At 42.6% G+C, this 26,664-nt stretch overlaps 1 protein-coding gene across 3 annotated transcripts in view; it reads left to right on the top strand.

The window, feature by feature from the left end:
- Positions 1–9,403, top strand: part of LOC121271926 (microtubule-associated protein 1A-like) — a 47,640-nt gene extending 38,237 nt beyond the window's left edge. For all 3 annotated transcript variants that reach the window (XM_041178168.1, XM_041178165.1, XM_041178167.1), the window contains exon 6: positions 628–9,403. In XM_041178168.1, coding sequence (XP_041034102.1) covers positions 628–783 — 156 coding nt within the window. In that variant the 3' untranslated portion in view covers positions 784–9,403. The remainder of the gene's footprint in view (positions 1–627) is intronic.
- Positions 9,404–26,664: the final 17,261 nt, after the last annotated feature.

The following is a 26,664-nucleotide window of genomic DNA, read 5'->3' as shown; positions in this document are numbered from 1 at the left end:
TTATAATATACACTAACCTAAAGTGCTCGTGAAAGCCCTTCATGGTCTCAACCACTCCCTATCCCTGTAACTTGCTCCAGTCCTACAACCCCCTGAGATCACTGAGCTCCTCCAATCCTGGTCCCTTGAGCATCATCATCTTAATCACTCTGCCATTGGTGGTCATGCCTTCAGCTGCCTAGGCCCTAAGCTCTGGAATTCCCTCCTTGAGCCTCTCTACTTCTCTATCTTTCTCTCCTCCTTTAAGGCACTCCTTAAAAAAATCCTACCTTTTGTTTTCAATCACCTGTCCCGGTGTCTCCTGTCAAATCTTGTTTTATAAAGCTCCAGAAAAGTGCCGTGGGAGGCTTTACTACATTAAAGGTGCTATATAAATAAAGTTTTTGTGAAAAGGCAGCAGCTCAGCCAATCGGAGTCAACTGGCCAACCAATCAGCACCCTTTTCTCCTGTAGTACAAATTGTTGAGATTGTTTGAAATTTGGCATTCTTGCATTTGTCCTGAGTGTAAGATGAAAAGATTCAGCAACATGCCTCTCTTTTCAACAATATTCAAGTTCTGCACTACAAAGGCTTTTTTTGTTGCAGTTCTCTGTAACAGGGAGACTTTTGTTTGCTCATTCTAATAGGTAACGCTAATACCAACCCATGATACAGAAGTCACGCGAGAGTGGTACCAACAGACCCACGAGCGGCAGCAAGAGCTGAACATCATGGTGTTGGCCAGCAGCAGTACAGTCGTGATGCAGGATGAGTCATTCCCAGCGTGCAAGATTGAGTTCTGAGCTGAACCACCTCCAGTCATCCTGCTTACCAGCCTGATGGAGAAACCCTGCTTTGTCATTCCATTCTATCTTCCTAAACTAATTATTTTTCAGTTTCGTTAAAAAGCGCATTTAAGGCTAGATTTACAGCTTTACTGTTAAGAAAAGGAAACAAAATGAGTGCATTGACCTCCATGAGAAGGGGACTAATCTGGAGACTGATTTTCTATTAGGGGAAGCCTTTTACTTATGGATCATCCCATATATGTTGCTGCTTCTGCATATTGAAGATTGGAGTTGGGACACTATTGGAATACTTGGTTTATTCCATGCTTATTGCATAGTTTTATAGAATTGGGAGGTGTCTGGTTAACTTGAAATCATTACAGGGTTTTGCCTCGTGAACAATGTCTAGATTGATGATTCAGTTAGTTGGTTCAGGGACTAAGATGGTTTTGAGGCTTCGTATTTGGGGAACTTAATGTTAGAGTACGTTTTGTTTAAAAACTAAAGCTTCACATTCTAAGCTCAAACGAAAATATACCTTTCATTTCCAGCAGTATCCACACTGTACTCTGACCTCAACTTCAGTCAGTCCAAAGTTAGGTAATGAAACTGCTCAAGGCAGGGTAGAGTTGGAAGAGGGGGCAAGTTAGATGTGCTTTGTCTGACTCTCTGCTCTGTGAATCAGTAGTCGCAGCAGGAAGCTACCCCAGTATTGGCAGGACAAGCTGCGACAGGTCTGAACTGGGTAGTAGATGCAAAAGGTCATACGAGAGAGTGGCACCATCTGATGCAAGGAGTTGGATTGAAGCTTAAGCTGTGAGACAAAGATCATATGTTACTGGACGCTGCGATCCAGTTAAGAGGTGGATATTGAATGTGCCATTTCCTGGTATTGTCAGTCGTCTGGTAACAAACTTCAGTTAAATTATTTTTCTGTCCGTTGTCCAAAATTCTCTTAAAGCAGGGATTGATGAACATGTTTGAGATGATCCATGCAGGGATGCTTCCTTGTGAGTGCGGAACCCTGTCAGGCGAGAGGCGTGTGTCGAACGATCAGACGCCTTGAGCGTTTGCTGTGGATTACAACGTAAACTGTGAACAAGACATATGAGCAATAGATATCCATTATATTTAAAGAGACAGCATCCTTTTTGTACCAGTCAATGTAAACTGGACATCAAAACTATCCCTGCACAAAATACAAACCTTGGAATTAAGACCAATTCACTTTATTTACAGCTGTAACATATTTAAATGGTTTGAGTTGTGTAAAGAAGTTGTGATGTTGAAACTGAGAAGTTAACTTAAAGGAATTTTGGTTTAAGTGTTAAACATAGCCTATCAAAGCTAACAAAAGGGGAACTGTCTCTTTAAGAAGGCAATATCTGGTTTAAATAGCATTTCTTAAAGTTATCCATCTTTGAGCGCACACTTCAGTGGGTATATTCTGATTGCACTGTACCGGTGTGTCTTGGACATGCTCGTGATGATTCCTGAGGGTGTGTGTTTACAATCGGGAATCTTCACTGTAAGAGATCTGTCAAATGCATTTGAAGCTTGCTGTAGTAAAGCAGAACATGCCACTGATGGAACATAGTGTGTGCTTTACCTAATCAGGAAATAGAAGTGTATAAAACGGTGACCTACATCATCGTGTTCTATGGTGCAGAGGGATCACTGTAATAGTAACATAATGATGTAACACACATCATGTACTACATTCCAGCGACCTCCCTGTTTAACCATCAATTAAAGTTTTACCATGGTTTTTCATGGGACAATTGTGTTTCTTTTACAAATGGAGAATCATGATGTATTGATATTCACAATGTTGCTTTGAGCACAGTGTTAAGGTCTTACTGGATCTTCCCCTTCCTGGCAATGGTCATGAACTAAGTGACATAGACAGATGATTAGACCACTGCATGTTGTGTGATATCAGGATATTGTGACATTACAACTCCCCCTTTCAAGTATCAGGATATAATGAGAAGGGGGTAAAGTTGGATATTGCCTTTTTAACAAACCAAAGGAAGTGTGAGTAGCCTCTATTAAGCTTAAATATCAGGTGTGATTGCCTTAGACATTAGGATGAATGTAGCTAATTAATGCACTACTGCTGCAGCAATGCAGAGCTGGGACTGGCTGTGTTGTTTTGTGTTGCCAATTTACTGCGCTCTGTTCATGGGCATGTTTTGCGTAATGTGCTCTCATTGAGATTCACTGTCGATTTCAAGGTCGTTTATTTTATTTTTGTCCTTTCTTTGAATTCCCACAAGAGGTTCAATCTGATGGTGTGGGGACCAAAGTGAAAGCAAACTTGGATTTAAGGGGAAATAATTTTGCGATAAGACTGAGCAATGAAGGGGAAAGACTCCCTGGGGAAAGTTGGACAGGTCATTGGTAGATTCACAGCTATATATACTCTCTGTGTAGGTGTTCATTTTCCCGAGCATGTCCTTGCAACTGTTTTTGGTCAAACTTGTTTTCCTCCATAATCATCGGCACTTTGCTGTGGGACTTTTCCTGTTGCCTTCCAGCTATAATCAGTTCTATAACTGCTAACATGTAGTGGTTAATTCTACCTAGTACTGTGTTTCTTGCACAGCACATTAGTCAGTTACACAGGGCTGATTCACCGCTGGATATGTCTGTTGTCATAACGACTGATGTACGACATGATACAGGCAATAGAAGCCGTTTGATGCAGCAGTATCACTTTAAGCTAATAATTATGCACAATTCCCATCAATTGAAGGAAAAAAGCAAACAGACACGCCAGATTGTTCAATCGTATGGTGGGGACCTTCCAATTATTCCAACCTAATTTAACAGCATTTGGTGGGGGGTGGAGGAGGACTGTGAACACACTGGGGTGTGTTTGTGAGAGTTTCCCTGACAACATATAGGCTAATAAATTCAAAGGTAGACCTCACAGAAAGAGAAAACTGCAGAAAAGCCAAATTCAAAGAGGAAGAGACAAGCAAGGGTTGTGATTAAAAATAGAAACAAAATGCTGGAAATGCACAGCAGGTCTGGCAGCATCTGTGGATAGAGAGACACAGTGTTTTGAGTCAATTGTGACTCCTTTTCAAAACCGAGTTTCTTGCACTGTATATTTATTGGTCAGTTACACAGTACGTTAGTGACATTTCAGACTGATTCACCGCTGGATACATCTGACGAAGAATCATATTCAAGTCGAAACATTAACTCTGTTTCTCTCCCCACAGATGCTGTGAAACCTGCTGAGTATTTCCCGCATTTTCGGTTTATAGTTCAGATTTCCAGCATCCACAGTATTTTGCTTTTTTTTTTAAGGGTTGTGATAAACTGCACCGCCTGTTCATTGACGGAGAGGGGGAATCACAGCAATGTGGCAATTTGTTAGTCGTGGCACAATATCTGTGCTCATGATCTGTGTATAGCAGAGGGAGATGTAGCGTACCTGAGTCATTCCCTATGTGTGTGTGTGTGTGTGTGTGTGTGTGTGTATATGTTGGAAGTTGGTTGACTTGTATGTATAGCGTGTGTGTGTATCTGTATATAATAAATGTACTTGCATCTAGGCAGTTTAATAGGATGATAATAGAATATCCTAAGCATCCTATCTCAAGGCATGTAGATTTGCACAGGTGAGGGTCTTTAACACAGTATATGACATCTGTAGTTTCTCCTGTGTTGGGTCAGTGTATGATGTATGCATATAGGTGAGATGTGCATATTGGGTTCATGGTACTTGGTATTGGATCTTTCCAACACCAGATCAGTGTTTGAGACGTGAAACCCACAGATTGAACAGTTTAATTTTTGCTGTGGAGTGTACTCCAGTCATTCTTTTAAAATCATTGTTGCCATGCAAATTGAGTGAGATATTTAGAGTAGCACAAGAAGTATGTAAAGTCTGTTTTGATCAGATACTTGTTAATCTCGTTAGAGCATTAAGCAAGTTGCACAGTTTTAAGAGGCGTGTGATAGAGTGGAAAGAAAAGCAACCAAGATGTGCATTTGATGCCAGTGAGTTGGCACTTCTCCAGTTAACAGATTCTCCACTTAAAACAGCAGCATTGACATTGAAATAAACGACAGATTCTGGAATAGACACAAGGTGACTTTCCATAGTGGGTTGCACCATATCACCAGGAATATAGAGGACCTATCCTGTAAAGGACACTCCCCAACATCTCAATTGTAGTGTTCGCTGACTCAAAGGAGGGAATCAATTACCTCTTGCACTGCTCCCTCCTGATTGCCAATTGCCCAGTTCTGGGATACTTTAATCTGCTGTCTCCCTTCCCATCGCCCCATATATTTAGACTTCATGTGAGCGTGGGAAAGGGCAGATTAGAAAAAAGATACATAAAGGGAATATCGTTAGTGTAGGCATGTTTGTAAACTACTAGAAACAAAAAAAAAGTTGTTTTTCTTTCAATATAAGTTTACTTTGTGGTTTTAAGACCCACTCCTCAAAAGGACTGGACCAGCACTTTTTGCATTAGTTAGTGAGCATCAACAGTTAGGCTATAGGAAACTTAACTGAAGTTCAGAATCCAGTCTCATAAAGCTTAATTTATAATTTATTTGTTTTGTAGATTATATCAGTGTTTTATATAGATTTATAGTTTGTTAATTTATAAGCACAACTCTAACCAGTATTGTAGCTGTAAGATGACATGTTTACATAGAGAATTCATTTGCACTCCATTTATAGAGGCTGTGCCTTTCATCTGGGCTCCCTTGTTTCTTCTGTATTGCGAAAGTCTAAGAGACAATGGAACAACTCCCTCTCGTTTTTATTTGAGAAGTCATTTTTTTTAGGAAAGAGTTAAACTTATTTCTGGTTTATTGGGAGGTTTTCAGGAAATTATTTTTTTTTTGGGGGGTTTTCTTGGTGAGACCTGTTTTTTTCCCCCACTTGTAAAAGAGTAATGACTCAAGGTCAGAAATGTCTCTTTCCAGTCTTGTTCCACTTACATTCACACATAATATCGAAGCAGATATTACACAAGGAAAGACCATTCAGCCCATCCTTCCCACTCCTCACGCAGCCCATGTGCACTCCCCCTATTACTAATTCTACTTACCCATTCACACTTCTCTATCATGGACTCGTTCACCTGTAAATATCCTGTGGAGAGCTCTGTATACTCTTAAAGGTAATGGAACAAAATTCTACAATATTCTTTTCATTCTCATATCTCAACTCTTCAGTCCTGATCTGCACCTTAAAGGATTTGCCCCAAACCCACCCATAGAGAATCCTTGTGCCCTTGAACCAGCTCCGTTTAAATTCCTTCTTATAATGTCCAATCTGGTTGCCAGACAGCCATCAAACTCTGTTCTTTACTAAAATAAGTCTCTTGCCCATGGGCTAAGTAGAGTTCTGCAGCATCTCCATTCTCAAATCTCCAACAGTCTATCAATTGATGTGTCTTTGCCATGTCTTAGGAGCTATCTTCATACAACCTTGGTCCTCATTCCCTCATCTCTGTGAATAGGGACAGGGTGTGGGGTACATGTTGATTCATGGGGTCTTGTACCATTTAAGTACATGTTATTTCAGTCCTCTAGATTAAGGTTTTTTCTGAGATACCCATACAGCTTTATACAGTTCTGATAACCTAATGGTCACAACATCAACTTGCGAGGAACGAGATAATTCCACTCAAAATATTCAGAGGTGGGGGAGATTATTTAGTCATTTCTTTTTGTTTCTATAACGAATTTTGGTGATGGGGATCAGAGGAGAGGTGGTGGATTTCTGGATACTAATGACATCAAGGGATATGGCTATAGTGGGGGGAAATGGCGTAAGAGGTAGGTGTTTGAATGGTGGAGCAGGCTTGACAAGCCGAATGGCCTACTCCTGCTCCTATTTCCTACAAATTGGGGAATCACGGACATAGGTGAATGGAGAGTTGGGGACTGGAGGTTGAAGAAAGAGCGAGAGACAGGTGTTGGAGAGGCTGGGGAATGGATTTTGGAGGATAGTTGGGGACTGAAGTTCGCAATAGACAAGACCAGGCTATGAGGAAAGAACAGGGGAGTGAGACTAATTTGATCGCTCTTTCAGAGAGCTGGCTCAGGTATGATGGGCTGAATAGCCTTGTGTGCTGTCGGATTCTGGGATTGTTGAATTCTCTCAAGCTGGTACCCAAAGTTCCAGCCATCAGATGGGCACATAAGCAAGAGCCTGGAGGTATTTGGAATATTGGACTAAATGCCCAAATCAAGCGTTTTGTAGAACAGACAGTTTCAGAATTCAATTTCTAAATTTTTGGGGAGTTTATTAAAATTCCAATTTGTTTAAAGGAATCAAAAAAGAGTACCAACAGCTCTAGAACCTAACAGAAAAATCCAGAAACAATTCCAGCACAGACGGTGGCCAGTCTGGAAGTGCAATGAACACACTCAGAAAATCCTGTTTCACTCCTTCATATTGTGACATTTTTCTTTCTCCTATAGGACCAAATGTTAAAGGGATACTGGGAAAGAGGTGGAGGAATGGGGATCAGAGCAAGGCTGGCATTAATTAATGGGTTCAGTGGCTCCCTCTTCACCATTCTTAAACTATTATCATAATTTTGCCCAATAAACCAGAAATACTTTTGAGTTTCACTCAGTGTTAGGTTCTTAATCCATTTGCCCCTGGTTTGGTTAACAAGGCTTACGCTGCAAAATCCTGATCAATAAATCATTACCAAAAATTTCTGTTCCTACTTCACTCTTGTTGAATTTAGCTGAAGTTACATGCCTACCTGAATGTGGAGGCCAGTATTAAGAAACATAGAAAAACTCCATTGATGTTCAAAAAGTATTTTCCCCATTTCCTGACCCCCTTTGTTTGTGATGTAGATGTTGTGGATGTCACACACACAGTGGTGGACAATGGCTGCACCAAACCATAGCTTTTTTACTGGTTTGAAAAATATTGAGCGGTTTCAGAGGGCTGCGAGGAGACTGGTGCTGCCTGGAGCTATTTCACAAAGACTCTTGAGTTGTTTACACAGCAATAAATTTAATGAGCATTAGACAAGGGAATTAAGAAGCGGGTTTTTGTGAGTCTTGTAAAATACACCCATTGAATATCCTCAACTTGGCATTAGAACAAACCTCTCGTCTGCTGCCATGTTTTATTAGGGTCGTTTTACTGTATTAACCTTATTCTACGTACAGACAATGATCTTAATTTGGCTTTGCATTGTAATGGTTGTTTCGTCTAGTTCCTCTTCATTAACCATCTCAGAATCTTGTACATTGCTGATCCGAACACAACCATCCTAGCATCCCTCCCATGCAGAATGGGAGTGTGATTTTTTTTTTGACTTTTGAATGTGTACTCGAACAGTTTTATCAAAAAGGGACCTACCCATTCGTCATTTATCAACATGTGCCCTGTCCCAGCTGCTGTGAAATGCACATTGTAATCAAAATTGTTTTGTGTGGGTGGGGGAAAATCAAAATCAATGTTGAATATTCCCTGTTGCTAGAGTTTATACCACTGAATTACTTATATAAAAAAAACCATCAATGTGACTAGGACCCATACAATGCTGTTATAAACTACTGATCCTTCCTTTAAAAACTCCTCCCAACTAATGTAGTCTCAACCAGTGATGATATTGTCAGCAGTAAGCTGGTCAAAATTAGAATTAGAAAGTCACTCAACTCCTTTTCCTCCCCAAACCATGCCAATAATCTTCAAAGGGTAATACACTATTTCTTTAGGGGTGTGGTGGATCTCACAATGAATGTTTCTGAAAGAACTCAACACATGCTATCTGCCTCTTACCCATGTGTTTTCAAGTATATATATATATATATATATACATATATGAAAAGCTATTTGACTTTTTAAATACAAAAACGTGCATATAGAATTTCCAGTCAATGCCGTCCATTTCAGCGGAGATTACATTTTAAAACGAAACATACCGAATATTTAAAGAAAAAAGATGTACAGGTGATTGTAGAAACTGGCACAGGGTTTGTCGTAGGTTAAAGAATATTGTTCTCTCTGATGATGTTGTTTGTCTTTACTATCTTTCTAACTGTGAATAAATCAACCCTGTATCCCATGGGAGATGTGACCAGGCTAAATTCATTCCATGCCCACTTTTGCTTTTTCCCTGGGAAGTTCAACAGGAAAGTTGTTTTCATACGTGGGGTCAAAAAATGTAATTCAGTTTAGGAAGCAAAAAATGCCTGTCAAAACTCTGAGATTTAATACAAGGATGATATTACATTCGGGGCACCCCTGCTTAGAATAGAACATTGGGAATTTAATTAAAACTTTTTAAGGAGAAAAAAACCTCTTGCTTGTTTTTGCATGTGACATTTATTCCTATGTTATATTCCTGTATGTAATAGTTTAAAAAAAAACAAATTTGAAAAAAAGATATAAAAAGCAATTTGTCTTAACTGTAATCAGATGGACCTGTAAACATACTGAAGCTTTTCTCTTTTTTCAGTTTCATGGTGTAAAAACAATTCTGTAGTGATCATTTCTCTGCGCAATATTAATATTTAGTTCAGAATTTGTGTGCAATATTCTGTATCTCTTTAATCGCGAACTACTGAAATTGTAAAAGGGAACAGTCTGATTATCGCCAATAAAATAATACATCTATTAAAATCAGTCGTGTGGCAATGTTTCTTCAGTGATTTCATTGCACATTGGGGATTGGTTTAAGAATCCTGAAATTGCAGAGTTCCCCTAAAGGTTCAGCAAGCTTAGCCAGTGAGTAACTGAGGCCTTCACTCTGGGCAGACCTTGAGCCCAAGCCTTTGCTGATGTAGAGTTAGCTGATTTCAGTCAGGGCTCACTTTAACTGGGCTCAGCAAAGCGTGAGATGCTTGGCCCAGTATTCCTGCTCCTGATCCACAGTGCGGACGGGACAGGGATCAGGATTGGGATCACTCTGCCCCATTGGCCAATCAGCACTATCGGGGCTTGTCCATGATCAACTTTTGCTTGATAAAAGCAAAAAACTGCAGATGCTGGAAATCCAAAACAAAAACAAAAATACCTGGAAAATTCCTTTAGATAATATCACCACCTTCAACACCTCTTTGTCCTTTTGTCTGTGACATCTTTTGGTTATCTCCACCTATCACTGGCCCTCTATCCAGCTCTTCTTCTCCCACCCCCACCCCCCACCCCCCTTAAACCAGCTTATATTTCACCCCTTTTCTAGTTTTCCTCAGTTCTGTTGAAGAGTCATGCGGACTCGAAACGTTAACTGTGTTCCTCTCTGCAGATGCTGTCAGACCTGCTGAGTTTTTCCAGGTATTTTTGTTTTTGTTTTCAACTTCTGCTTGAGCCAGTTTCTGGAGGGCAAATAGCGCGATTGGGATGAGGGGTTAAAATCGGAAAGGAAGAAGTAATATTGATGGGAAAGTTCCAACATTACATGTACAGAACTACATCACAGGCTTGTTCATTCAGAAGGTTAGCCTTACGAAAGGAATACTGTCTTCTTATACCGCGTCAGACAAGGCTTATTTATTCCACCTCTTTTCTGTACAAATGACTTAATGTTACAATCAGAAAAAAAATCCCCTAAATGTTTGCTTGTTCACAGGCTCCACTTCCAGATCACAATGGCATAATCTCCCTCTCTGAAAAGGAATGTGTGTCTGGCCTGACTCTGTGCTGGGGAAAGAGTTTTTTGAGAGGTTTTAATCGGGGACAGTGCTGGCCATCACTGAATGGTCTACCCAATGACATCATGCATTGACTCATGGTTTTTTTTGTGTGGAGCAGGGAGAGGGAGAGGGGATGGAATTGTTATTCATCTTAACAATGGAGCTGCTGAAGAAAACAGGCATTGTGCTGCAGCGACAGAGAGAACTTAGAGAAAGGAAAGCCTCTCTCAGGGCAAAGAGGGAATGATGCTAACAATCTCCCTCAGTCGAGCAGAACAGATTACTTCAGTCTGGAATAATGATTGCACTGGGAGAGGTGGGGGGGGGGAGGTGCCACACATTCACATTCTAATGAAAGATTGATGAATTGCCACTGGAGAACTTTAATAACACAGGGCTCAATGAGACATATGCCATTGCACAAGGGTTGCAAGAGGCTGCAGTTCCAATAACTAGCTTATTGCAGGGTTTTTACACTGACTCACCAGCTCTTTGGGGTGACAAATCATTTTCTTTTGTGCTTATGAAAGGTTTCAACCATGTCAAAGACAGCAGCAACTTGGAGCCAGAGTGTCACATTACAACAGTGATGGGGGCTGGTCTCTCCCTCTCTCAATGGGGAGGTTATAGTTCAAGAGCTGACTGCCTGTCACTCAATACTTCTGCTCATGTTGGATGAGTTTCACTGGTTGTTTTCTACATGAAGAACAGAAAGTAACATTTTGGGATCCAGAATAATCTGAGACATGATCTGTGGGGAGTGTAACATGCTCAGAAGGAACAGGTGGTTTTGGACCTCTGGTTCCCAAATCTCTCCAGCGCTGGGGGGGGGTTTCCTCACCTCATGTCTGGGTCTGTTGTAGACTCACTGACTGAGATTGATCCCTGTGATTAGTCGACAACTCCACTGAATCATGTGACTGGCAGGATGGTAGAAGGTGAATCTGATGGACCCTGATCTTTCCCTTATTGCTATTTAACAAAGTACTTATCTTAACGTTAACAGAGCTCATACACTTTGCCCAGATTTCTCAAGCAGGGCTACAGCAAATATAATTCATCAATGGTTGCCATCATTAAGAAACTCAGGTCCTCAGTCTACCAACATTCCCCCCCTCCCCCTCCTCAATTTTGTCACCTTATTAATTGAATGGAGTTTTCCACCAAGACCAGCTGGATTCTAGAATCTCACCAAGTTGGTTCAAACATGGACAAAAGAGCTGAACTCCAGAGGTGAGGTGAGGGTGACTGCCCTTGACATCAAGGCCGCACTTGACCGAGTGTGGCATCAAGGAGCCCTAGCAAAACTGGAATCAATGGGAATCAGGGAGAAAACTCTCCACTGGTTGAAATCATACCCAGCACAAAGGAAGATGGTTGTGGTTGTTGGAGGTCAGTTATCTCAGCTCCAGGGCATCATTGTAAGAGTTCCTCGGGGTAGTGTGCTTCATCGGCTGCTTCATCGATGGCCTTCCTCCCATCATAAGGTCAGAAGTGGGGATGTCCACTGATGATTGCACATTGTTCAGCATCATTCGTGACTCATACTGAAGTAGTCCATGTCCAAATGCTGCAAGAACTGTACAATATCCAGGCTTGGGCTGACAGGTGCCAAGTAACATTTGTGCCACAGAAGTGCCAGGCAATGACCCTCTCCAACAAGAGAGAATCTAACTATCCTTCCTTGACATTCAATGGCATTACCATTATTGAATCCCCCACTATCAACATCCTGGGGGTTACCATTGACCAGAAACTGAACTGGGCTAGCCATATAAATACTGTGGCTACGAGAGCAGGTCAGAGGCTAGGAATCCTGTGGCGTGTAACTCACCTCCTGATTTCCCAAAGCCTGTCCACCATCTACAAAGCACAAGTCAGGAGTGTGATGGAATACTCCCCACTTGCCTGGATGAGTGCAGCTCCCACAACACTCAAGAAGCTCGACACCATCCAGGGCAAAGCAGCCGCTTGATTGGCACCTCATCCACAAACATTCACTCCCTCCACAACCGATGCACAGTGCCTGCGGTGTGTACCATCTACAAGATTCACTGCAGAAACTCACCAAAGCTCCTTAGGCAGCACCTTCCAAACCCACCACCACTACCAGCTAGAAGGACAAGGGCAGCAGACACATGGGAACACCACTCCCTACAAGTTTCCCTTCAAGTCATTCACTGTCCTGACTTGGAAATATATCGCTTCACTGTCACTGGGTCAAAAGCCTGGAACCCCCCCTCCCTAACAGCTCTGTGGATGTACCTACACCACATGGACTGCAGCGGTTCAAGAAGGCAGCGCACCACCAGCTTCTCAAGGGCAACTAGGGATGGGCAATAACTGCCGGCCTAACCAGCGAAGCCCACATCCCGTGAATGAATGAAAAAAAAGTACCATAGGTCTCCTTCCAAGCCCATGCTGATGCAGCCAATCACAGCAGATCACCTCGCTCATAGCAACAAGGAGGCCATTCAGCTGTCAAACCTACTCTGCCACTCATTGCAAATCGTGGCTGATCTGTTCCTTAACTCCATTTGCCCACTTTTGCTTGATAAACTTAGCAATAAAAATCGATCAATCTCAACCCTGAAAGATCCAGTTGAGTCTCCCAGCGTCTACATTCCTTTTAGGGGTGATTTCCGCTATCCTTTGTGAGAACAAATGCTTCCTGATTTCACCCCCGCACGGTCCAGGTCTAATTTGAACACCGCACCCTCTTGTTCTCGATACCCCCAACTAGAGTAAATAGTTTCTCTATCCGCTTTATCAAGTCTTTGAACATTTTAAACACCTTGATCAGATCATCCTTCAATTTTCTACATTTAAGGGAATGCAAACCAAATTTATGCAAACTGTCCTCATAATTTAACCTTTTTAGCCCTGGTTTCATTCTGGTGAAGCTGTGCTGAACCCTCTCCAAGGCCAGTATGATGACAAGAACTGAACACAGTTACTCCAGCTGGCCTGCTAATACCCTATACAACTGAAGCATATCTTCGTCCTTGTATTCCAGCTGCTTTGGAAAGGTTAATCTTGCATTAGCCATTTTGATTATTTTTTGTATCTGTCAAGAAACCAGCACAGACCCATGATATCTGCAGGCCTCTTATTTTGTGGTGTATTAAACAAAAGGTTTATGTTACAATATTATGGTTTGGATAGTACCCATAAAACAGAACAATTAATCTGCAATGGGGCAGTTATCCTGCAGTGCTGGTAGTCACGCAACTGAGTTATTTGGCTTGGTGCTGTTCACAAAACACAGTGTAACATGAGGGCAGGTTCAGAGAGCTGGGATCAGAAACACCAAGGAAATGGGAAGGCCCAATAAAGTTTGTTTCTCTGAAACTCAAACTTCGCTACTTTCCTTTGCTGCTGTACCTGGCTGACTATTCCTGAATTTAGCGCCTTGATCTGAAAACAGCGACAAATTTGATGACCTGTGTCAGACCACATTGGGGAGAGAGTCTCAAACTGCCCAGCTTCATGCCTGTGGTAGATCGCATGCCTACGCATTTATGGTTAAGAAACTGGGTCTTTGCTGGCAGTTAAGAAATGACTTGTATTCCAAATCCCCTCTCACAACTTGAGGACATCGCAAAATTCTTCACATCCAACTAAATGCTTTCCGAGCGCTGTCCCTATTGGGCTGGAGGAAGCATAGCAGCCAATTAATACACAGCAAACTCCCACATACAGCGGTGAGATAATGACTAGACAACCTACAGCTCAGATAAAGTTTTATTGCAGTCCAACTCCAGTGAGTGGAGCTTTGTATGAATGTTTTAAGTAGTTACATGCTGGTCTCTGTACTATGAGTATGGGGCTTGAGAATGAAGCAGTAAAACTCAGGTCCCTCATAGTTTTATAGCAGGTACCAGCATCAAGCTATTACCTGGAATATAGAAGCATTAAAGACAGGGGTCCTGAAAAGACAGCTCTCACCCTGCAGTGTGGAATTGTCCTGGGAATTGGATTCACTTAAATCTGCAGGAAGGAAATTAGTTTTAGCTGAAACCTTAGTCAATCTGTCCTTCTGCGAGGAAGGAGGAGGAGATTAGATTGAACGGAGGGAGTGAGCTGCCTTCATTTAACCCCTTAGTTACTGTTTTTCTTCTTGCAACTCTCAAAAGGCAAGTGTTGCTCTGGAAGTGAGTTCCCCATCTTCACCATGCGCTGGGTAAGGAAGTTTCTCCTGAATTCCATATTTGATTTTTTGCACAGTTTTTTTGTGTAGCTATCATCCACTTGTTGGATTTTGCTGAAAAAATCATTACTTTACCTTGAAACATTGCTGTAGTTTTGCTCATGAGTTCTGTTTGCTGTAGTGCGTAGAGCTTCGTTTTAAATACATTCTGCGGACTGTTTGCTTTAAAATAAACTGTTAGCTGTGAGTCCAGCTGTAAGCCCCACTCCACCTCTAACTTATTGGCTCCCATAGCAATGTCAATAGACACTCTGAGATATTACTGTACCACAGAAAGTTCCAGAATCCGTTGACTTTGATTTATTCTCCTTCTCCCTCGAATTTTCTCCCTAGTTCTCCTCTTGCCAAGGTATTCCATGCATGTGGTCTGATAATTGTCCATAGTCCATGAGGGACAATAAGCATCTCTCTCTGTTAGAGAGAGAGACAAGTGATTATATAACTTGAGAGGTACCACTCCATAAGCATGGGGAAAAGCAAAGAGGCGGACCTCCATGAGCTACCACAGCCAAGGCGGTGATGGAGCCCACACCATTTGCATCATTCTGCACCACATTCTAACCAACAAGCCAAATGAGCTAACTGACCCCCACTCACACGGCCAGTTGTATACATATAATCTAGACATTGTGTCACACAAAGTTAATGCCACATTGATTCTGCTTCCCAGAAGAGACATTACCTCCTGAACTGAAACTGAGTGAAAGGGAAGAGGATGATCCCAGTTTTCATCCCCAGCCCATGTTGCTGTTAGAATATTTTAAAAATATGAGTTAAATCAGCAACAGTCAAGTATCCCACCTCACATAGCTTGTAGTGTTCTTAGACAGAGGGTTGATGGTGGAGGTGCAGAGTCTTGTCTCTTTCTTTGTATGAACAAAGACAGTTGTCAGGATAAAGAAAAGAGAAAGCTGAGGTTTCAGGATTATAATAACACCTAAAGTAAGCCAGCCTTGATATGCGAGGTGGTTGCAAAGAGACCCATTTACCTAAAGGCCGTAAATGTGTTGGTGCTCAGGTGAAGGGATCTGACACATCCATTTGCAGAGCTGGGATACAGGATGAGGTTGTCACAGTGCAAGGACATGGTTCACCTGAAGTCGCAGGGAGGTGGGGGGTGATTGGGACAAGGCAGTCGGTCGGTATAAAGGTTAAATCTGCTCCCTCCAAATGTTCAGACCCTCAGGAAAGTGAAAATCTACAGTCCTGAAGGCAGTCAGTGGAGCTGGGATTGATCACCTTGAGGTTTAGGAACTGAGTTGTTTTACTTCCTTGCCATTTAAAAGTAATCTGAAGATAGTTGTACGAAAACATGGTTGTGAGTCAACATATCTTAAAGCTTGTTGAATATTCTCTCGGGCCTGAATCATGCGGAGGTTCTTGTTGAAGTACCAAGAGCCCTTTGTTGTGGCAGGGACTATGGTGAAGAAATCCAGGTTAGCTGGCCCGAGCCTTGAGAAGTTCAATCCAACTGGAGCCTGGCCTCAAAGAGGCTGGACTGTGGAGTTGGGGAGGGATTCAGGATTCCAGCTCCACATCCCCAGCTGTCAGCCCTACTGTGTGTAGCTCTGGGGTGAGGGCAGGATGGGTTCAGCATGTGCAATCGCCCCAGAGTTTGTGCATGGAAAACCCTTCTCCTATGACTGCCAAAGCCACTGTTTGGGATCTTGGGGCAAGTAAGCAAGATCTCCAGCAAAGTCAACTGGTGATGCATTCAGAGTTTCAGCAGCATCAGGACATTGTGAAGGCTCGTCCAGTGAGGCTTTAATCCAATAATCAGCTCTGCTGGACAAGCACAATGAACCTCAGCCCCTCCCCTTTTCTTCTATATGCAAATCACTCCAGGAGCTCAGCTATGTCCCAGCTCTTGGATTTTGATGGGATCTTGTTAAATCTGGTACAAGATGTCATCAAACAGAAGCATGTTGCTAATAATGTCTCCTTGGTATTATACACTGAATGGCACTCCATCACCGAGCACTCACTCAGACAGGGTACGGTCCATAGAGAGTGGAGGCATTAAGGTACAAACCAGCTCTCCAGGAAAATGTAATCTTCCTACCCATTAACAGTAATAAGTTTCATGGACTTGAGCTCAAACTCTCAGCTGACAATCCAATGCGGTACTGAGGGAGTGCTGCACTGTCAGAGGAGATGACTTTTAGATAAAAGGTTAAATCCTAATCTTGTCTGCCCTTTTAGTTGGATGCAAAAGATCCCATAGCACTATTTTGAAGAAGTGCATGGGAGTTGTCCCCCAGTGTCCTGGCCAATCCTTCAATCAACATCACAAAAACAAATTATCTGGTCATTGCCACATTGCTGTTTGTGGGATCTTGCTGTGCATGAATTGGCTGCTGCATTTCCTACATTACAACAGTGACTATGCTTCAAAAAGCACTTCATTAACTAAAAAACACTTTGGGATGTCCTGAGGTTGCAAAAGATGGTTTACAAATGCTAGTTCTTTTAAAATAATTTCTTTAAAATGAAGAGGGAACACAACTGATCTTTCCCGTTAACAGCTCAAGAACACTAAAGGCCACGTTCTGTCTCTGGCACAGCCCTGAGTAAAGAGATCAAACTCACTCCATCAACAGCAGCATTGGCGCGTGGTGGTATTTTCCTGGAGAACATTCAGATGTGAAATGCCTGTAGGTGACAATTTACCGCGGCACTAATCTTCATGAGTCAGTCATTGAGACTCTGTGCCTGATTGTTTGCGTAAGGTTAATTGGTGGAATTGGCTGGATTTAATGAATAAAATAGAGGCATGTTATTAAGCATATAATTGTGGAAAGACAATCAGATTAGAGGCTATGATCAGGACCCTACTTACCGATAAATTACTCAGCTCACCGTCAGAAATACAGCAAGGGGGAGAAAGCAACACCAGTAAAAACTCTTCCAACTGTTAACAATTAAAATGGCAACGATGGGTTTAACAGGAATGTTTTCTGACAACTCAGCAACTTGAGCAAAAAATTCCTGCTCCCCATGGAGAAGGAGAAGGACAGGGAGAGGGAGAGAGAGGGGGTGGGAAAAAGAGGGGTTAGAGAGGGAAATGGAGAAGGATGGGAGAAAGAGAGAGATGGAGTAATAGGTAGAGAGAGGGAAGACCAAGGAGGGAGAGCACAGGTGGAAAGGTGAGGGAGAAATAGAAGGAGAGAAAGGGGAGAGAGCGAGAGAGGGAGGGAGAGGGGAAGGGGAAAAGAGAGGGGGAGAAAAAGGGAGGATAGAGAAGATGACAAAGAGGGAGGGAGGGAGAGGGGGAGAGGAAGAAAGAGAGAGAGAGACAGAGAGAGCAAGGGGAGAGAGAGGGAGGTAGGAAGAGAGAGAACAACGGGAAAGAGAAGGAGGCAGGAAGAGAGAGCAAAGGGAGAGAGAGGGAGGCAGAAAGAAAGAGAACAAGGGGAGAGAGAGAGGGAGGGAGGAAGAGAGAGAGCAAGGGGAGAGAGAAGAGGGCAGGAAGAGAGAGAGCAATGGGAAAGAGAAGGAGGCAGGAAGAGAGAGAACAAGGGGAGAGAGAGAGGGAGGAAGGAAAAGAGAGAGCAAAGGGAGAGAGAGAGGGAGGCAGGAAGAGAGAGAGGAAGGGGAGAGAGAGGGAGGGAGGAAGAGAGAGAGCAAGGGGAGAGAGAGGGAGGCAGGAAGAGAAAGAGGAAGGGGAGAGAGAAGGAGGCAGGAAGAGAGAGAACAAGAGGAGAGAGAGGGAGGCAGGAAGAGTGAGGGGTGGGATTAGTGTGCAATGGGATGAAGGCTGAGGTCATCAGGTCTGATTGCTTTGCTAATGAGATTGTTGGGAACATTTCACGCCTCCATACCATGTGACACTGAAGTAAAAATAAAAAAATATTAAAGCAACACATCATGCTCAGGTTTTAGAAACCTGTAAACTGAAGGAGGAAAGGAGATGTTCAGTTTAGAGGCAGAATGATTCAGGCTAGCTGGGTGATGTGTGCTGGTTTATAGGAATCTAACAGTCTCTGATACACAATGATTTATCCCTGGGAAGGGGCTGTGAATAAATTGACCGCTTAATATTTCTGCCCGTTTTAATGGGATTGGAAATGGGGCAGTTTATATAACAACCAACTGATTCACAAGACTAGTGAATATGCCCTAGGGGTCAGGGGCAAATCCGGCCCTGTGGCAGAGATGGGATTAGAGTAGATTTGGTCCAGTTGGATCGAATGAGCTAGCATTGGAGCTGGGGCTGTGGGATGAATGGCCTCATGACGTGCTGTGCACGTGATGGGAGTGAGGGCAGGGGGATGCAGTCTCTGTATCCAGGAGGGGAGCAAATCAAGTCAGGCCTCATTCCCAGTTGGTCGCTAGTAAGTGACCTGGGAGGGGAGTGTTTTAATTCCCTCCGTAGTTGAATAAGCTGCCGCACTCTCAGCCTTGGCTCAAGCCTGAGGAACGGTGTCTCAGTGAAATGGTGGAGAACAGCTGGTGTATGGCGCCGGAGGTCCAGCGAGGGGCTAACACCCACAGGAAAAGGGAAAGTAAGGGAGACAAAACCACCATGGAGATGGATAATGACATTGATAAATGCTAATATGATGGGTGGTGATTAGCATAAAATCTATAGACAATGATCCAGCTTGACAGAGCTGATTGAAATCTGAGTGGCTTGGCTTATTTTTTTTGTTTCCTATTCAGATCCAGTTCATTGTTGAGTAAACTTAAATCTGCCAAAAGGATAACAACAACAACTTACATTTATATGGCATCTGAAGGCACATGACAGGAGTATGACCAAACAATATTTGACACTAAGCCACATAAGGAGATACTAGGACAGGGTGAGCAAAAGCTTGGTCAAAAGAGGTGGGTTTAAAGGAGTAAAGGGAAAGGTGGAGAGGTTTAGGAAAGGAATTCCAGAGTTAGGGCCCAGGCAACTGAAGGCACGGCCACCAATGGTGGAGCAGGGATGGCCAAGAGGCCAGAATTAGAGGAGTTTTTAGAACGCGGAGGATTGTAGATCTGGAGGAGGTTACAGAGATGGGGAGAGTTGTAGGGACTGGAGGATGTTAAGAGGGGTGGATGAGAGATGGATGAAGCCAGGGATGGGAGTGAAAATAACAATGTAAGTGATAAATTATTAAAGTTTGGAGAATAAAGTACAGGTCACTTGGAGCTATATTTTCCCTTAACTCTCGCTTCAGAAATGAACACCCACATTCATCTCTTCATTCTCCATCAGTCTTAATTCACATCCCATAGTCATATTAGGACTGGTTACTGCTGAGGGTTTATGACACAGTTCCCTAGCCTCAGCTTCTAACTCTCTGAAGGCTTCCAGTTATAACGCACAGACGGCTTTAGTAAGACGGTTAAACACCAGGGACGATTGACGCACTGGGAAACGTACCATTTAATATGGGATTCAGCCTTGCAGATGACAGATCTGCCAGCATCAGTGACTGGTCTGTGTTCAGTTAATCAATCTCAGCAGGGTTGGTGTGGGTGGGAGGGACAATATAACCTGTTCCAACATCATTGAGGGGGGAATCAGCCAAGAATCCCACTCCTGATCTTTGTCCAGTGGATGTTCCTAGAAATACACAAGTGTTCATCTGTGGGAAGTGCCATCTTTTGGATGAGACATTAAACCAAGACCCCACCTTCCCTGTCAGGTGGACATAGAAGGTTCCATGGCACTAGTTTAAAGAAGAGTAGGGGAGATCTACCCCATGTCCTGACCAATATTTATTCCTCAATCAACATCACGGATTACCTGGTCATTATCATCTTGTTGTTGGTGGGAGCTTGCTGTGCACAACCAGTGGAGTATTTTTGAAGTGTACTCAGTGTAGAAATGCTGGAAATACAGCTGCCAACTTGCACCCAGGGAGCGGTGAGAATGTGGAACTCGCTATGACAGGGGCTGTTCAGGTGAATAGTGTAAATGTATTTAAGGGGAAGTTGGATAAACACATGAGGGAGAAAGGATTAGAAGGATATGCTGATAAGGTGAGGTGATGTAGGGTTGAGATGAGGCTCTTGTGGTGCATAAACACCAGCACAGACCAATGGCCCATTTCTGTAAATTCTATGTAATGTCATTCTGGGGTATTGTGTCTGTTATCTCACAATTCACAAAATAAATATGTGAAAAAGCAACTTCCCCAATTCCAATTATCCTTAAACCAATACAAATATCAAATTATTGTTAATGTTATAATTTCCCTTTTAAATCAAGTGCATCAAACAATGAAAGCTGAATTCGAATTTCTAAAAAATCAACAAGTAAAATCCCATTATGTATCAGGCTTTGTGTCATCATCAGGGATAATAAATCTGCATAACGACTCACACTCAAGGAATATAATCCCATTCTCCGTATGTCAGTGTGTGACAGTGATAAATGTTCCTGCAGGCTGAAAGAGGTAGACACTCTGTTCAAACACCTAAATTTATACTGAGTCTTCACACAGTGATGGGACTCAAAAAAACACTTCACACACAATGAACTGCCTCTCAAATGCAGTGGTTGACATGGAAGCTGTTTTTTGCACAGAAAAGCCCCAGAAACAGGAATGAGATTTATGACTAGTTAATTGTTTCCCTGGTGATAATGGTTGAGTGGGGAAGTGGGGCAGCGAATGTTGACCAGGACACCAGGCACTCCCCTCCACTTCTTCCAACAGTGCTGTGGAATTTTTAACATTCCATCAAAACAGGCAGGCAAGGTACTTGCTTAACATCTCATCTGACAGATTAGTAACCATCATTAAAATCATGGACACAGGGATTTGACATCAATGCATTTTAACCTGTACACTGAAAAGCTAACACGGGAATCTCAGCTGTCAAATTTTTAACAAAACAGACAAAGGAATGTTAAAAAGAGAGGCTATTCTGACACGGTTTATTCGCACAGAAATCCCTCTGGATCAATCAGTTAACCCAGGTGAGATGATGCGTCAGACACTTTGATATTCTGGATATTCAGTTCTGATCTATTTGCCCCAGATTGCTAAGAACTGGATTGAGACTATTACCGAACCCATTTCACACAGGACACCTCCAGCCAATTGAGAGCCGGAACTTCCATCCCATTAGTCTAGGTAACCATAGAATCATAGGATGCTCCAGCTCAATAATATGCCATTTGGTCCAACTGCTCTTTGCTCCACCCCTCTTCATCATCTCCCTTTTATCACATCCTTTTATTTCTTTCTTGCTCTCTTTATTTAGCTGATCCTTATATGTGCCTATGCTATTTGCCTCAACCACTCTACATTCTCACCACTCTCTAGGGGAAATCTAATCCCACTCTCCAGCTCATTCCCCATACCCTCTAACATCCCACCCAGTCTATCCCCGCTCTCCCCCTTAGCTCACTCCCCATATCCTCTAATATCCCACACTCCCACTCATTCCCTGTACCTATTAATGTCCCACTCAGTGTAACCTCACTCTCCAACTCACACCTTGCAGCCTTTAATATCCCACCCAGTCTAATCCCACTCTCTTGTTCACTTCCTAAATCCTATAATATCCCACCCAGACTAATTCCACTCTCTTGTTCACTTCCTTTATCCTTTAATATCCCACCCAGTCTAATCCCACTCTCTTGTTCACTTCCTATATCCTTTAATATCCCACCCAGTCTAATCCCACTCTCTTGTTCACTTCCTATATCTTTTAATATCCTGCCCAGTCTAATCCCATTCTCTTGTTCACTTTCTAAATCCTATAATATCCCACCCAGACTAATCCCACTCTCTTGTTCACTTCCTATATCCTTTAATATCCCACCCAGTCTAATCCCACTCCCTAACTCACTCCCTATGTCCTTAAATATCCCACTTTTTCAACCAAGTGCCTAAATCCTTTATAAAATAATGTATGGAATCTGCTTTCACATTCTAGCCAACAGTTGCATTAAGAAATTTTGAAAATGAAGTATTTTTAGTTTTTTTCTATCCTGAATTTGTTACCTCTAGTCACTGTCTGAATGACCAGTGAAAATAGTCTCTCACTTTACCTTATGATAACCTTCCACAATCTTATGGCACCCTTAACCCTACCTGATTTGTTGTGAAATGCTCTGACTCTTCTAGTCTCCTGTCATAACCATAAATCCTAATTCTTGGTGACTCTGCACCTCTTCTATTGCTTTTACATCCTCCCTTTAATGAGATGTCCAAAACTGTGCACAGTGACTTAGCTAAGAACCTATACAGTTCAACATATCCTGTGATATAAATCAACATATACATTCAACATATAATAGAAAAGCAAAAGCCTATTATTTTAATTCTTCACCTCACTCCCACTCTGACCGCTGTTCTCAGCCACCTACACTTCTTCCAATGAAGCTCAATGTTAAGCTCGAGAAACAACACCTCATCCTTCAATGAGGCACTTCAGAGGCTTCCAGGCTCAACATTGAGTTCAACAAATTCAGATCATAACCGCTGCCCATTCTTTTCATACCCTCCTCCCTTTTTCCCTCCTTCTGTATTTGCTTGGAACCTACCACATTTCTATCTCTTTCCACTTCTGATGAAAGATCACCAACCTGAAACCTTAACTCTGTTTCTCTCTCCACAGATGCTGCCAGACCTGCTGAGTATTTCCAGCAGTTGCTGTTTTCATTTCAACAAATCCAATTTATTTTTATACTCTATGACTTTTGGTATAAAAAAAGACTTCAGTTTCAAGATGATGCTCTAACAACTACACATTCCAAACTCTTGATAATATTAGCCTAAAGAACCCTTGAAAGCTGTCAATTCCTAATGAATGGCTCTTTGGAAACTCAATGTTTGTATAAAACTTGTATTCATAAAATGATAATAACTCAAACTGCTAACTAAATATTCAAAAAATATGAACTGCACAACCCCTTTCTATTAATGCTATTTTGGATTGTAGGGAGGCTTACAGGGAAAGGTTTAGTGGAATCAACAATTTCAAGCTCGTATGTGTTTTGCCTTAGGGCCTCCAAGTCCCAGCTCCCAAACATGACACTTAATTGGACAAAAAAACGATCTGTCTAACTGTTTCAATATTTATAGCCTGTGTTATGTAATCTGTCTGTGTTTCCAGTCATCAACATGCATTGGCTTGCTCTGTACTGACAGTTCAGCCAGAAGCATCATAGGTTAGCTGAGGTACAGAAAATGCTCAGTAATCCAAACAAGGGCCGAATATTTGGGTCAACCAGGCTTCACTTATATAATTCATAAAATTCAGCCTCAAAGTCCTATAGTGAAGATGACTGAACACACAAAGTTTCTCGCTAACTCCCACTTTGGCCTAATGAGTGATGACACCACGTTGAACAATGCAGGGTAATGGGATGCAGACCTGAAATGCCAAGTTAGCTCATTCATAAGGGGAAGGGTGTTTGAATTGGCCTCAGTACCCCCTAAGCTACAGAGCAGGAGAAAGCTCCCAGCCACTGTATCCAGTGCTGCAAATGCACCTGAATGGATGTTGAGAATTATGGACTGGTACAGCACAGAATAAGACCATTGGCAGACTGAGTCTGCATCATCTCCTACAAAAAACAGTCCAGTTAATTCCTGTCCCCTGTTCTTTCCCCAAATCCCTGCAGTTCTTTTTCCTTCAAGTATTTATCTAATTCCTTTGTGAAAGCTACTATTAAATCTGCTTCCACCAGCCTGTCAGGCAGCACATTCCAATCCTAACCATTTGTTACATAAAAATATTTTTCCTTATGTTGCTGCTGGCTCTTTTGCCAATCACCTTAAATCTGTGCCCCCTGATTATCGCTCCTTCACCATTGGAAACAGCAGCTCTTTATTTACTCTATCTGAGCCCTTCGTGATTTTAAAAACTTCCATCAAATCTCTTCTTAGCTCTAAGCAGAACGGTCTCAGTTCCCCTGGTCTACTCATGTAACTGGAATCCCTCACCTCTTTCTGCACCCTCTTCCAAATCTTCATGTCCTTTCTAAATTAAAGTAAGGTAACAGGAGGGACTGCAGACATCTCTTTGCATTGGAGGGAGAGACATTTGGCTTGAGGGGCACCACTCTGTAAGCATGGGCAAGGCAAGGAGGCAGCTCTCCATGAGCTACCACAGCCGTTACAGAGGTTAAACACGGGTCATTGGCATCATTCTGCATCACACTCTAGTCATCCAGCCAACTGAGCTAACTGATTGCCATGGGATCCTTTCTTAAGTGCTGTGCCCAGAGCAAAATACTCCAAAAGGGGCTAGAGACCCAGGAACAAAACTTCAAGATGAGGATGAACTAGTGTTTTATAAAGTTTCTGGCTTTTGCGCTCTATGCCTCCATTTTATTGTCTGATGATGTGTTTGGGATTAGGCAGGCCCTCCCTGCACCCCCCCCCTACCCATCCCACAAAACCGAATAGCTGTCAAGACATGTTGCCAACTAGCTTCATGCTTGACCACTAGGGGCGAGGTGCTGGGTGGCTGGGACCATGAAAGCGGCTCCCAGAAAGAGTGGGCATGTTTGGAAAGCAGGAACTTGCAACGTTGTGGGCGAGAGCACTGGTTAAAGAGCTACTGCGACCACCGCTTGGAGCGTTGTTCCTGGCTGTTTGTCAAAAGGATTTACAGAACTGTTGAAAAGAATAAAGAAGCAACTTTAAAGTGAATGTGATATTAAAGAAGTTTCTGAAATAAAAAGCCAATTGAGAGGCCATGTGATGCAACTTGTTACGTGGAATTTTACAGCACAGTGACAAGCCATTCAGCCCAACGCTGGTGTTTGTACTCCACATCTATCTCTCCCCGCTCTACTTGGTCTACTACATCATCTCAGTCTTATTTAATTAATGGAAGCAGTACAGGTTCCCACCCTTATGCATTGACTGGACAGTTCTTGTGTCTTGTAAACTGTAAACTGGATGGGAAATGTCTTGCTGCATGCATCTATCTCATGCTGTAGGGGCACTCATTATTATTTATTAATAATTACGGTTTTTCAAAAGATCACACCCACAGAAACTGGCTGGCTCTTGGTCCTTATTTTACCTTGTCTGGCTTTGGGTTTTGCAGTCACAAAATCAGTGGCTTTCAGATGTAGGTGTAAGACTAGGAGAAGGGGGCTGGATTAGCACAATTTAATGAGAAATGCCGCGGCTGTCACTCTGTCAGGTGATTCAAGAATAAGGGAGCATAAATTGAAAATCAAGGCTAACACAGGAAGAGATGGTCAGTACTCCTAATAAAAATTCTGAGTAACATTTGGTGTATGTGTCTCAGTAAAGCCTCCAGCCCCCATCAGCTAGCCCAGAGTCAAATCTGAGGCCTGTTTGGGCTATGTGAGCAGTGCATTTACTCAACAAGCCATTGTCTGTGTTTTTAGCGCGAGAGGAGAGAGCCCATGCATATGCACACCACACACCACACACACTTACACAAACCACATCAAACACACATACACACCCACAACACAGACTCGTGCAAACAACACACCACACACAAACAGGTTTCTTAACCCAGGTTTCTGTGCTTCAATAACCTGAAGAATACATTTCAAATCAGTCAGCATCATGCATCCCATTGCTGATCCCTGGCCAACTTCTAATCTTCATCAGGCTGTTGCTGTAGCAACCACTTCAGTGTGAGCTATGTTACTGCATGGGGGAGAGCTCAGTTCCTTCTGGTAAAGTCCTCAGAAATGAAACAGGCTTAAAATATTGGCTTTGGAAAATACATTTGATTAAATGGATTTCCTATTTCTGGCAACTGGAAAAACAGTTTTATTTCCCGGTGAGATAAAGAGGTTGATGTTACAGAGAAAATGAATAGTGTATCTACTGTCGAAATAAAATTAAAACTACCAATGGATATTGATAGATTAAGTGAATGGGCAAAACTACGGTGTAGGGAGGTGGTGGCTTAGTGGTATTGTTGCTGGACTGGTAATTCAGAGACCCAGGGTAATGCTCTGGGGATCTGGGTTCAAGTCTCACCACAGCACACTAGTGAAAGAAATCTGCTATCCTTACCTGGTCTGGCCTACATGTGATTCCAGATACACAGCAATGTGGTTGACTCTGAAATGTTGCTCTAAGGATAGT

Source organism: Carcharodon carcharias, chromosome 32, assembly GCF_017639515.1.
Source record: "Carcharodon carcharias isolate sCarCar2 chromosome 32, sCarCar2.pri, whole genome shotgun sequence".
Lineage (NCBI taxonomy): Eukaryota > Metazoa > Chordata > Chondrichthyes > Lamniformes > Lamnidae > Carcharodon > Carcharodon carcharias.
This window is presented reverse-complemented; position numbering and strand designations above follow the sequence as displayed.